A 13,762-nucleotide genomic window follows, 5' to 3' on the forward strand; every position below is an offset into this window, starting at 1 on the left:
GCTAAGGACAGGCATTTATAAGGAAAAATAAGCCACTGTGTGTGATTTATTTGGGAGCTGGGTGGGAGGCCTCTGAAAGAGCAAGGAGCCAAAAAAGAAAAAGAATAAAAACACCACCACCAGCTAAACAGGGCAGTGACCTGGGTATTCACCTGTCTTAGAGGGCTGAGATGCACATGGCCAGAATGGAGTTCTGGGGTTGTTAAAAGGGACGGAACCATATCCCACAAATGGCTGTGAGAACTAAGGATCTCTTGTCATACCTGAGCAGATGACGCCAGCATCCTCGTGGTGTCCACAGTTGTGGGAGAGCCAGCCTCGGTGGGAGCAACTTGCCAGATGGTACTCGTACCCTCTGCAGTCCACATCATCCAGGACAATGGGCCCAGAGCCCTGTCCAAACCAGGCGTATCCTGGGGCAGACACCGCCCAGCCACAGCCCAGCTGTCTGCACACCACATTGGCATCATTTATGTCCCAGCCGTCGTCACACACGGTGCCCCAGGAACCCTGGTACAAGACCTCCACACGACCCTGACAACTGTCTGATCCATTCACCAGCCTCACAAACAAATCAATTTCTGTTCCTGGAAAGACAAGAGGGATTCTCCTTCATTGTTCCTGTGTGGATGACGGCGCATGTGCATTCCTGGACAGCTCTTTCATGGGGTTGAAGTCAATACAGCACGTGATTCCTGCCACTGTTGCTTTTTGGGCACCCTGTCATGGAAAGACCTTACCCGTGTCACTTGCCCTTGCTCCCGCATTGAAGGCTCATTGCTTCTGTTCTAGACAGGAAAGGTCTGTCTGTCACCAGGAGGGCTATGTGTGTGCAGTGTTGACATGGGTTGAATCTATCCTGGATGGTGGGCAGACACCTGCTGCATCTTGTAACTAAGACCTCTGAGTGCAATACACTCTTCAGGATACCAACATATACTGGTCAATGTGGGGTCTTTCATGGACATAGAGAAATCATAGCCCCACAACTCCTAACGCACAGACTGCACACGGGTACATCCAGCCCCACCCTGACCCACACTTCTCTATGACTGACTGAAGGGACAGATTGATGAGCTCCCTGGCAGAAGACAAGTTCGTGGATCTTTGGCAAAGGCTCTCACCAGTTGCTTACCCAGACAAGGGTGAGATGTGTTATCAGAACTGTTTTTTCAGGCCCAATAAAACAGTATTAAGCATGAATAGAAGCTATTGTTCACCCCGCTGAGCTGGGTCGGGTGACTGCCCATGAGCTCACCTTCTGATTTCAATAACAGCACACTAGAAAGACCTGAATTTTGTCACTACTGGTCTCCAAGACAACTTATGTGAACTTACCACTAAAGTCAAGCTTTAAGTGCCCAACATGTTTAGACAAGACCAAGGTCTGCATGGGTTTTGCTATGTTACAGCACCTCTCCAAAACACGTGATTAGATTAATAAAGAGCTGAATGGCCAATAACTAGGCAGGAAAGGATCAGTGGGGCAGGCAGGCAGAGGAAATTAAAGGCATGGAAAAATTTAGAGGATAAAGTAGCAAGAGAAGAAGGAAAGGAGGAACTAACGGGACCCTTTGAAGGGACTCAGATTGGATCCCACAATATATCAAGGTCTCCTTTTGCCATGGAAACCTCTCTGGAAGCATGTCTTATCTTGATACCCTAACCCAGAGTTTCTTCTGACATAACAATAAATTTAGAGACTGTGGAGAAACCCACTCCATTGCTGACTGACTCCTCCACACAGAGACAATTGGGTCATGATAGAGGAAAGCTCCAACAATCAGTACCCCATCCTAGCTTCTCTAATACTACACACACACACATACACACACACATGCACACACACAAACACACACACACATATCCACACACATACATCTCTATAAGTGTGTCAAGAAAGTCATGGCTAACACTGACATTACAACCTACACCAAAAAGAGATTTATACAATTTTAGTTACCTATTGGGAGAGTGCTGGGCGGCACTTCAGTGGTAGTCGGCTCTGGAGTGGTGATCTCTACACGTTCATATATGGATGAGAAAGAAACATGAAGTTAAGTCTCCTTTGAGAAAAGGTCAGGCATACAAGTACAGTTAAAACTGCTGATGGGATGGGATTCAGGCTCTCTACTGTGTAATGCTATGTGATCGAGATGGGGGAGAAATCTGGATCGTCTTGAGTTCTCCCAATCTAAAAGGCTATGTTTGTAGAGAATGGCGTTAACCTACAGACTCTAATCTAACACCTACATTTGGCTTATGTTGAATCTGGGGAATCAATACAAAAATGTTCACATACTTAAAAAACAAATTAATTGTTCTTATCTAATTGCATTGACTGATATGTCCAATATAATACAAACTAGCAAGTGTTGGAATGCCTGTTTGAATTTTTTGTATATAAATAATATTTTTTTAATTCAATGTCTCTGCATGTACCCTAGGCTTTCTGAAATGCAACATGCTCCTTTTTCAGGCTCCTGAGTACTGGAATTGTGTGTTTGTGAGTGTGTGTGTGTGTGTGTGTGTGTGTGTGTGTGTATGTGTATAACCATGCCTAGCTCACTGCTGTTTACTTTAGTGGAAATGCTTCTAATATGCCACTTTTAAATAATATACTAGTTTAAAAACACATGTGTAAATTGTTCATAATGTGCCCTGGCTCTAGAACTTCGTCCTGCTGCTTAGAGAGGAGATTTCTGGAGATGAATCCATTGATGCCAAACACCCAGCCTCTATTGAGTCACTGGAAATGAAGGAAGTTGACCTCTTCCCACACAGTAGGTCCTGATACAAACAACTCTAGAAAAGCTATCTCCTGCATAACTTTGTCAGAGACTTGTCCAGTCTTCCCTTGCCCTTCAATCTGACTGATACAGTTGCATCATAGAGCCTATCAAAGAGTATCTGCTACCTAAGTATGTCCTGTAGGGGCACCAACACAGAGCAGAAAATGGATTCTCCTTGTATACATGTTACAAATAAGAAAAGGTAGAATCTTGAGGGGAAATATGGCTAAGTTACAATAAAGCAAGACTCATCCTTGAGATACCCAACATGCCTAAGGAAGAACAATGGCTGATCTGTGCTCTGTTTAGATTCCCAAGGAATTTTGGGCTGGCCAGAGGCCTTCATGTAAATGGAGACTCTTCTTACTGATGACCTAGAATAAAAAAACCACCTGGAGGAAAGGAAGTGATTTTCCTTCCTAGAACCCAGGCTGCCAGGCTCTAAACTGTTCTGATGTGCCACCAACATCTCTCACGGACGTCAGAGAGGAAAACAGCATCTGTGATGTCAAGGGTAAAGCATCAGGACTTCCCAGGGGACTTCCTATGGCCCAGAGGGAAGGATATAACAAGAGGGGAGGTTAAACTGACTTTGTCTTCCTCTCCAGGTACCAAGGCCAAACTCAGCATCCTAGGCAGACCAATGTACGTGGTGGAACATGGGGGCCTCAGATCTCTGAGGATCATCAAGAGACCCCAAGAAACCAGAACACTTTGGAGCTCCTTGCAGAAAACTCTTCAGTAGGATCTCCACACCATACATGGATTTAATCCATGGCATAAATGACTTGTAAACTTGAAACATTGTCCAGAAATTTCCTCAGGGAGCTTAAGACTCTCATCCTCTGCCTTCTGCCCAAATACAGGATCAGAGGTGAGCCTGTATGTTCTAGGGACAATAAGGCCACAAAGATACCATATAAAACATGTTACCTTCTGTCCCGCTTGTAGTCTCATAGATAACATCTGCAGAATGAGAAAAAAAGAAGTCACTGGATGTTAGTCTTCATTTGAATCTCAGAAGCTGGAGCTGACATCTCCCATGCTGAAGGCCTTCTCACACTGATATGATGTCATTTCTCCTTGCTGAATCTGATACTGACCTTTCTGTTACTTTGCTGCTGAGATGTCACCATGAGCATCTTTTGTCCCTCACCCTCGTTCAACTCCTCTGCACCTACTCCATCCCAAATACCACCCAGGTCACTAGCAGCCCCACCCAAAGCACAAGATAGAAAACAGTCAGATGAAATCTGAATTCAAAAAGTTATCTGGCTATTTCTGTAGTTCAAACACAACATCTCACTATAAACATTTGCCATCACTAAAATATTCCTGAGAAAGTGGCCCCAACCAGAAAGAGAGGGGACTTCCAGAGATTACTGCAGAATGGCAGAGGAAACCTGCTCACAAAGTGGCTGCTTGGAGGAGCCTGCTTCTTCAACACTATTCTCAGGCGGGGTCTGGATGACCACAGCCACCCCATGCTTGTCGTGACATGTACACAGTCCCTGGGACCACACAACAGCTGCCTATTGATGGTTAAACTAGCAAATCTTCTTGCGGACACACAACTGGTTTCTTGGGTGACTTCTTTGTCAATTAAAGGATGCCTTGATATTTAAATGGGTATTAGCATCATATAATCAATGAGATACCTTGTTTTGGGATTTGCTTGGTTGAATCTGGGAGAATATGTTATCCCTCTGGTGGAGTGTTTATAGCTTGTCATTTAATTCTTAATATTGGCTACTCTTTGCTTTGATTTGCTTTGCAAATATGACGAATAGACAGAGCACCTCTTCCCTTTGGTCCAGATGGAGCGAATATACATCTATACTCAAAATACTATCTGACCACATCCTAGGTCAAGACTTCTTTGTTTTGTAGGCACCTGTTGTCAACAACTTTGGAAGAGCAAAATAAGCTCAAACTCTCTGACCACCAGTCAAGGTGGAATGGACACACATCCATGGACCCAACATATTGGCAGCTGCCACATCAATTACTGCCCTCAGTCTGAAAACATGATTCTGCCTCCAGGAAAACCTCAAAATGAGACTGAACTGAAGCTGTCTCCTTCCATCCTCTCTAGTTCTATGGTTAAGGGTGTGCACCACTACTGCCCAGTACTATGGCAAGTTAGGGAGGCTATTGAGATTAAAGGTGTGTGTCACCCCTGCCTGGTCTGTAAGGATGACCAATGTGGCTGCTCTACTCTCTGGTCTTCAGGAAAACTTTATTTATTACAATCCAAATGAAACACCACTACACAGTGTTCCATTTTCAGCCACAGAATCTGAGACATGCAAATATTGACAAATTATCTAACTTTGTCTTAATTTTCCAATTTGCAAAATGGGATTAATGATACATACCTCAAAATAGTAAGGTTTCATGATAATAGCACATATTACCTGTATTAGTTGGGCATTGATTATGTGCAATATTTTTAATTGTGAAAGATTTGTTTTATTTTTAATTATGCGCACGGGCAAGTGTCTGTGTGTGGGTGTGTGCACATCAGTACAGGTGTCCATAGAGGCCAGAAGAGGGTGTCAGAGCCACTCGTGTTGGAGTTATAGGTGGTTATAAGCTGCCCAATCTGGGTGCTTAAATCTATGCGGAGCAGTGGCCTTAAATCCCATAACTTGGGAGGTAGAGACTGGAGAATCTGTGCATTCAAGGCCAGCCTGGTCTACAGAACAAATTCAAATTTCAGGACATCCGTAGTTACACAGAAAAACCCTGTCTCAAAAAGACAAAGAAGAAAAAACTAAACATACATACATTGTGTGCTATAAATAACTGTACCAACTGTCCAGTTTTCTCTTTACCTTTTAATGTATTTATTTCATAGATGAAAACTATTAGGGTTGGGTGTATATCAAGGTATCTAGCTCTAATTGTGCTATTTGCAAGAATGGCCCATATTGCACAAAGGAAGAAGCGGTGAGTGTTTCCAGCTAGCTTTTCTGACACTAGGCTCAAGCTAATTTCACCCATCAACTGACTGAAGGGCAGAGAGGAGAAGGAAGGTGAAGGACAGGGATTGGTGGAGTTTGCCCATCAGCTTGACACCCACGACTCTCATCTGCACTTCATCCCTCATTCTGTACCCAAAGCTGCACTTGGATCCCACCAGACAGCTGCAAGAGCAGCAACAGGGCTGACCACCTGTCCTAGCTGGCTCCACTGTCACCCTGCCACAGCTGAGTCACTTGGAGGAGTCTCAACTGCTGGGTTTATCTAAATCACATCTGCAGAAGGCCATGTCTGTGGGAATTTCTCTTGTTGGATAATTGATGGGGGAATGCCAGCACACTGACCTGGACAGATGAGCCTGAGCTGTATAACATTGTTAGCTATGCATGACCTATGAATCCAGCAAGCAGGGTTCCTCCTTTGCCTCTACATCAGTTTCTGACTTGGGCTCCCGCCTTGTCTACACTAGATGATGAACTCTAACCTGTGAGCCAAACAAACCCTTTTCTCTCCAAGTTGCTTATGGCCAGGGTTTTATCACAGCAACAGAAGGCAAACAGGACCTCAACTCAACCAGAAGACTAAAGCAAGAGACTAAGAGCAAAGAAAAAAGCCTTACCATTCATTGTTGGATCTTGGTATGGATAATCTAAAGAAAAACCAAACTCAGATTAGAAAAGAATGCACTGTTTAAAAATGGACTCATAAAGGATACAAAACTAACCTCAACTGCATTGTACACTCCTGTTGGGGTTGGGGAATCTGTAGTTTCAAGCTTGGCTATGTCCAATGCCCAAGGTCTTGATCAAAATGATTTATATTGCAAAAAGGACATAAAACCAGGTGGGCTGTGGTTGGGTATATATCATTTTAGGTATAATAAACAAGAGCTGGGCAGAAAAACAAATTCTGGAATCCCAGCAATATGGAACTGAGGTATAGGATCAGGACTCCAAGAGTAGGTAGCCTTGCAAGTCTGAGACTACTATGAGCTAAATGGGCCTCAGAAAACTAAATAGATGAAAACTATATTTAGGCTTTTCTTGCTTTGTGAAGTCTTAACAAACAAATAGCTCTATAATGGTGCTAAAATTAAGACCTTATTAATGTTGGGCCAGGCAGGAGTTTCCCCTAAGTGTGGAGGATGACAAAGCACAGACCCCTGAGCCACTCTGGGTCTCCAAGTTAGAATCCCTTGAGGGAAGGATGTGAATCCCAGGCCATGCAATCAGATAATCTATTAGATTCTGACACACACTGAAATCTGAGGCAGGGGCACTGTCAGATTGAAGATTGCATCTGTGTTACCACCTGACCCTTTATGCTCCAGCTGGCAGAAGCCTCTGCTGTCACTACATGTCCAGATCACACACAGATTATTTAATGGTTCCTTGTCTCAGTAGATAACATTTAGTGAGTTGATGTTTATTATGACATAGGGGAAACTCTAACTGATACAGTTCATATTTTCAAAGTACTTACAAGGCGTTGTATAGCTTGATTGAGAAGCTGTAAGGGAATAAAGTAAATTCAGATTGTGTGTTTCACCCACAGGAATCCCGGGGAAAACCTAAGTGGGAAGCAATAGCGCTGACTCTTATGCATTGATCAACCAGGAACACCCGAGGTCAAGTCCACCCTGAACAGAAAGCTCTTACACCTCTGCTGTGTGGGCTCCCCAAAGACAGTCTAACACTGAGGTTTAATTTCATTGGTAAAGAGAAAAACAGCCTTAGTAATATCCCAATGGGTACTCTGTGTCCACCTCGACCTTCACAGATTACACATGAGTTTTTGTGTTCAGGTATGTATTCTACGAATGTTTCTATCCATGGAAGTATCTAAGGAAGTTTGGTTATATCTCTGTGTATGTCTACTTATGTGTGTGTGTATCTGTCTATATGTGTGTGTTTGTGTGTGTGTGCATATTTCTAAGTATGTTGAGTATATATAATCAGGAAGGGTCTTCTAAGGGGGACAATGTCCCCGGCCATCAACGAGCAGGTAGAACAAGCTAGTGAAGGAGAGGATAAACAGACTGGCTCTAGAGACCAGAGCAGCAAGAGTGAGCAGACTGTGGCTACAGGTGGCGGTGTTGGAGCTGCACTGTAGCAACCACAGCTCTGTGCAGTGAGTGACCTGCAGGACCCTTTATAATAAGGAGAATAAAGGAAACCAGAAGGTGTGCTGAGCACGGTGTCTCAAAGTTACAATCCTGGTACTGTGGGGCTGAGGCTGGAGAATTTAGTACTTGAAGGCCAACAGCGAGGGTTACACAGATAGACATGTCTCTGAGAGATAAGCAATGTTGAAAACAGAAGAACATTGAGGAACAGAAATATACAGAGGAGTTAGCATGAACGAACAGAGACACAAAGACACAGGAGACATAACATGGGACCATGAGGTGCCACCCTGCAGGCTTGTAGTCAGTACCATGGTGAAGCTTCCAGCCCTCCATGTTCAATAGCATTCAGTAGTGGGGTTCTATATGCCCAGTGGTGTGTTCACACAATTCATACACAGACTTTGTTAGCCTTGAATGGGCAGAGACCAAGGATAATCACAAAGGTAACATATGTAGGAAAACTCCGACGAGGTGAGTAGTAGGAGTCCTCTCGGTGCCCTAGTGCTAACAGAAAGAGCCTGACACCAAAAGTGACCAGGAGAACAGGGACGCTCCAGTTCTAGTTGGGGAAACTCACCCAAGCTAGGTGTGGAATGGTCACCTGTGAGTAGAACGACAGGAAGAAACAAAGTGCCTGGCATTTCACCAAGATCACAGGGAGGACAGACTCAGCATTTTCACAAACCTAGCAGAGACTGGAATGGAAGGGCAGGGGCTTCCAGAAGGAGCCATGAGCTATGCAGTAGTTCATGGAGATCTACCCTATACTCCACTGCCCCGGATGGGACCTGGGCTTCTGCAGCTTCCTAAATGCAAGTAAGAAAGTCACCACCACCTCTGGGACAGAACAGCAAGGCTCTGCATTGTGATGCAGATAGACAGCCAAGGGTACCCTCGGCAATGAGTGATGACCACCTAAAGGACCACCCTCACAGGACTAGGATTCTGTAGGACTCTAGCTATGCTTGCAGTTCTCTCTCTCCTGCTTCACTACTTCTTTCCATGTGGCTTGAGGACACATGACATACGACAACCCTGCCATACCCGACCCTCAACAGTCATTTGTAACTTCTTCTGTGCTAATGATTGGGCGTTTGAGTCTGAATCTGGGAGAACCCTGATATTAGTACAGCGGGAAGAGAGTACAGAGTATTGAAGTTTTCCCAAAAGGTTCTCTCTGCAGTGCTTCTGAGAAGGATGCGGGGAAACACTGGCAGGAAAGACGTGAGTTTGCTGTACTGCTTTGCCCTCTGAACACTGCAAAGTCTTACAGAAACTGGTTACATCTCTGCAAACCAGGACTAGGTTACACCTTGCAGGAAGGTGTGCATGCTGACCCTGTTGCTTTCTCAAGTCTGGGGCCTGATGCTGCCCTTCCATGAATTATCTGTCTCACATGAGTGCTGGAGCCCTGGATAACTGAGAGGATTGTGAAGGCCCTGACTCAATGCTGTAGAATATTATGTTGAGATGAGTTTCATTTGTTTGTGGTGTGGAATTTGCTTCGATGATGGGCAGATATGTTGGTTTGTTTTTTTTTTTTACGTTATATTTATTTACCTCTGTGAAGTTATTTTGCATTACCTCTCCAAAACACATGATTAGTCTAATAAAGAGCTGAATGTGGCCAATAACTTGGCAGGAAAGGATCAGTGTGGAAGGAAGGCAGAGAGAATTAAAGAGAAAAATTGAGAGGATAAAGAAGCAAGAGAAAAAAAGGAGGATGTAGCAGCCAGCCACCCAACTACATAGCAAACTACAGAACGAGAAATAAAGAAAGGTCTACAGAAATAGAGAAGGGAAAAGCCCAGAGGAAAAAGACAGATGGGATAATTGAAGTTAAGAAAAGCTGGCTCGAACAAGCCAGGGTAAGGACTGGCCTTTAAAAGGAAAAGTTATCCACTGTGTATGTGTATTGGGAGCTGGGTGGGAGGCCTCTGAATGAGCAAGGAGCCAAAAGAGAAAAAGAATAAAAATAACAACAGCACCAACTGAAAAGGGCAGTGACCTCGGTATTCACCTGTCTTAGAGGGCTGAGATGCACAAGGCCAGAAAGGAGTTCTGGGGTTGTTAAAAGGGACAGAACCATATTCCACGAATGGCTGTGAGAACTAAGGATCTCTGGTCATACCTGAGCAAATGACGCCAGCGTCCTCTTGGTGTCCACAGTTGTGGGAGAGCCAGCCTCTGTGGGAGCAGCTTGCCAAATAATACTCGTACCCTCTGCAGGCCACGTCATCCAGGACGATGGGCCCTGTGCCTTGTCCAAACCGGGCGTTTCCAGGGGCAGACACAGCCCAGCCACAGCCCAGCTGTCTGCACACCACATTGGCATCATTGGTGTCCCAGCTGTCGTCACACACGGTGCCCCAGGAACCCTGGTACAAGATCTCCACGCGACCCTGACACCGGTCTCCTCCATTCACCAGCCTCACAGGGAGATCAAGCCCTGTTCGTGAAAAGACAAGAGGGATTCTCCTTCATTGTTCCTGTGTGGATGACGGCACATGTGCATTCCTGGACAGCTCTTTCATGGGGTTTAAGGCATTATAGCACGTGAGCCCCTACCCTGTTGCTTTTTGGGCACCCTGTCTTGGAAAGACCTTACCCCTATCTCTTGCCCTTGCAACCTCACTGAATGCTCGCTGCTTCTGTTCTAGACAGGACAGGTCTGTCTGTCACCAGGAGAGCTATGTGTGTGCAGGGCTGACATGGGTTGAATCTATCCTGGATGGTGGGCAGACACCTGCTGCATCTTGTAACTAAGACCTCTGAGTGCCATACACTCTTCTGGATGATGACATACACTAGAGAATGTGGGGTGTTTCAAGGAGAGAGAGAGCAATCACAGCCCCACAACTCCTAACACAAAGACTGCATTCGGGCACATCTAGCCCCACACCTGTCATCGCTAGAGCATAAGGTAGAGGAGGTTTTTCTCCGACAGACTAAAGGGACAGAACAATGAGCTGCCTGGCAGAAGACAAGTTCATGAGTTCTTGGCAAAGGCTCTCGCCAGTTGCTTACCCAGACAAGGGTGAGATGTGATAACAGAACTGTTTTTTCAGGCCCAATAAAACAGTATTCAACATGAATACAGGCTATTGCTCACCCAACTGAGCTGGGTCAGGAGACTGCCCCATGGGCTCACCTTCTGTCTACAATAAGAGCACACTAGAGAACCCCGAACTTTGTCGCTGCTGGTTACCAGGACCACTGATGTGAACTTACCACTGCAGTCAAGCTTCAAGTACCCAACCAGTCTAGAGAAGACAAAGGTCCGCATGGGTTTTGCACTGATCTGCAAGGGACCCCTTTGAAGGGACTCAGAATGGATCCCATAATATATCATCAGCCTCCTTTTGCCACGGAAACCTCTCTGGAAGCTTGTCTTATGATGATCCTCTAACACAGATTCTTCTGACATAACACTAAATTTTGAGACTATGGAAATTTGAAACCCACCCCATGCCGACTGTCTCCTCTACATAGAGAGAGACAAATCGGAAGTCACAGGTGCCTCAGTAAAGGAAAGCCCCGTGGATCAGGAGTCAAGCCCACCTTCTTTAAGTTTTCACTACACACACACACACACACACACACACACACACACACCCTTGCGTGTCTCAGGAAAGCCCACACCATGAATGACACTAGCATTACCACCTACAGAGAAACATCTGTACGATTTCCTTACCTACTGTTGTATCAGGAGGAGTGGTGGTCACCTCTGGGCTGGTGAAAGGCTCTGGAGTGGTCGGCTCTGCATGTTCGGGTACAGATTGGAGAGGAAAAAGGAAAATATGAAATCAAGTCTCCATTGAGAAAACCAGAGACATGCAAGTACAGTTAAATCTGCTGACTTGGGGTCTGAATTGGGTAATGAATGTGACTCTGGCGTCTTCTCTGTGGCCACAGTCATGGTTGTCCCCGCCATCATGCTGACGGCTGGACAGGTAGGGATCTCATCCTGATCAGTACACAGCTCTAAAGAGAATGCTCTCTGAGGCCTGACACAGTGAGCCCCTCCAGGTGCTGATACAGAATGGTCACATCCAAGCTGCCATCAGACGACCTCGGCATCCTGGATGTCCCAGCTGTCATTATATGCAGTGTACCAGTAGACTTTGTACAGGACTTCCACACAACCTGACACTGGTCACCGCCACTCAGCAGCTTTAGAATGCCATCCCGCTGACCTTATCAGATGAGCCTGTATAGTATAAAGTTGCTGACTAAGTATGAGTTTGGAAGTCAGCAAGCAGGGATCCTGTAAGGCCTCTACATCAGTTCCTGCCTCAGGCTCCTCTGCCCAGGCCTCGTGCCCTGGCTTCACTGGATGATAGACAATAAACTTTAAGCTAAATAAACCCTGCCCCCCTCCAAGTGGCTTGTGGCCAGTGTTTTACCACTGCAGCAGAAAGCCCACTGAATACCAATCCAATGAGTAGCCAATAATCAGAGACTAAGAACAAAGGAGAAGGCCTTAGATGTCACTTCTGGGATTCACTAGCCTGAAGAAAAACCAAACAAAGTTTAGAAGAGGGTTCACTGCTTAGAAATGAACTCCTTCAGGTTACAAAGTTAGCTTCAACTGCCCTGTACACTCTTCTGGGTATAGGGTGATCTTTGGTGTCGTCAAGGCTGTGTGCACTGCCCAAGTACTTGGTCAAAATGATTTATTTGCAAAAGGAAATTAAAAACAAGTGGGCTATAGATGAAGTATACAGCATTTCAGATATGATAAACAAGAGTTGGGCATTGTGGCACAATCCTGGAATCCCAGATCTCTTGAACTAGAAGCAAGGGTATCAGGAGTTCAAGTGGCCTTGTTTTGTTGTTGTATTTGTTGTGAATATAACACTCCTTGGCCTATAAGCTTATGCATATTTCTAGCTAGGTCTTACGTCTTAAAGTAACCCATTTCTATTCATTTGTGTATCGCCATATGGCTGTGGACTACTGGTTCTCTCTGGCATCTCATGTCTATCTCCTGCAGTGGGTACATGGATTCTCCCTGACTCTGCCTACACTCTCACTATATCTCTTCCAGCCTGACTGTATTCTGAAGTGGCCTTGTTTATACATCATGCCTGAGACCAGCCTGGGCTACAATGGTGTCAAAACTAAATAATTAAATAAATAGCGTGGACATATTTTTTTTTGGTTGTTTTTTGAAGGTTTAGAACACTAATGGGCCTATATGCTTGCAAGCCTTAAAGTCTTATTAGTCTTGTACCAGGCAGATTTCCCAGAGTGTGGAGGAGGGCAGGTTATCCTTACACATCATCTGACAAAGCACAGACCCCCTAAGCCACTCTGGGTCTCCAAGTCAGTTTGCCATGAGGGAAGGATATGAATCCCAGACAATCCAATCAGATATTCTATTAAATTCTGACACATACTAAAATTCGAGGCAGGGACAGTATCAGATTGAAGACTGCACCTGTATTACCACCTGACCATTTATGCTCCAGCTGAAGAAGCTTCTGTTGTCATTACATGTCCAGATCACACACAGATTATTTAATGCTTCCTTGTTTCATTAGATAGCATTAATGAGGCAGTGTTTATTATGACATAGGGGAAACTCTAACTGATACAGTTCATCTTTTCAAAGTACTTACCAGGTGTTGAATAGCTTGCTTGAGAATCTGTAAGGGAATAAAGCAAATTCAGATTGTGTGTTTCACCCACAGGAAACCTGGGGAAAACCTAAGTGAGGAGCAATAGCGCTGACTCTTATGCATTGATCAACCAGGAACACCCAGGGTCAAGTCCACCCTGAACAGAAAGCTCTTACACTTCTGCTGTATGGGCTCTCCAAAGACAAAATCTAACACTGAAATTCCATTTG

General features: G+C 45.0%; 1 protein-coding gene across 3 annotated transcripts in view; it reads right to left on the reverse strand.

Annotated features, from left to right (window-relative positions):
* Positions 1 to 13,762, reverse strand: part of Dmbt1 (deleted in malignant brain tumors 1) — a 59,161-nt gene that overhangs the window by 25,266 nt on the left and 20,133 nt on the right. For 2 of the 3 annotated variants that reach the window (XM_041666463.1, XM_041666462.1), the window contains exons 7-14: positions 13,533 to 13,559; positions 11,603 to 11,668; positions 10,037 to 10,354; positions 7,260 to 7,286; positions 6,397 to 6,426; positions 3,726 to 3,758; positions 1,964 to 2,020; positions 264 to 587 (exon numbers count right to left, since the gene is read on the reverse strand). In XM_041666463.1, the coding sequence (XP_041522397.1) occupies positions 264 to 587; positions 1,964 to 2,020; positions 3,726 to 3,758; positions 6,397 to 6,426; positions 7,260 to 7,286; positions 10,037 to 10,354; positions 11,603 to 11,668; positions 13,533 to 13,559 (882 nt within the window). The remainder of the gene's footprint in view (positions 1 to 263; positions 588 to 1,963; positions 2,021 to 3,725; positions 3,759 to 6,396; positions 6,427 to 7,259; positions 7,287 to 10,036; positions 10,355 to 11,602; positions 11,669 to 13,532; positions 13,560 to 13,762) is intronic. The other variant, XM_041666464.1, reaches the window with a different exon arrangement.

This window comes from Microtus oregoni, unplaced genomic scaffold (assembly GCF_018167655.1).
Source record: "Microtus oregoni isolate MIOR12 unplaced genomic scaffold, Mior012 000016F_ref0000370, whole genome shotgun sequence".
Classification (NCBI taxonomy): domain Eukaryota; kingdom Metazoa; phylum Chordata; class Mammalia; order Rodentia; family Cricetidae; genus Microtus; species Microtus oregoni.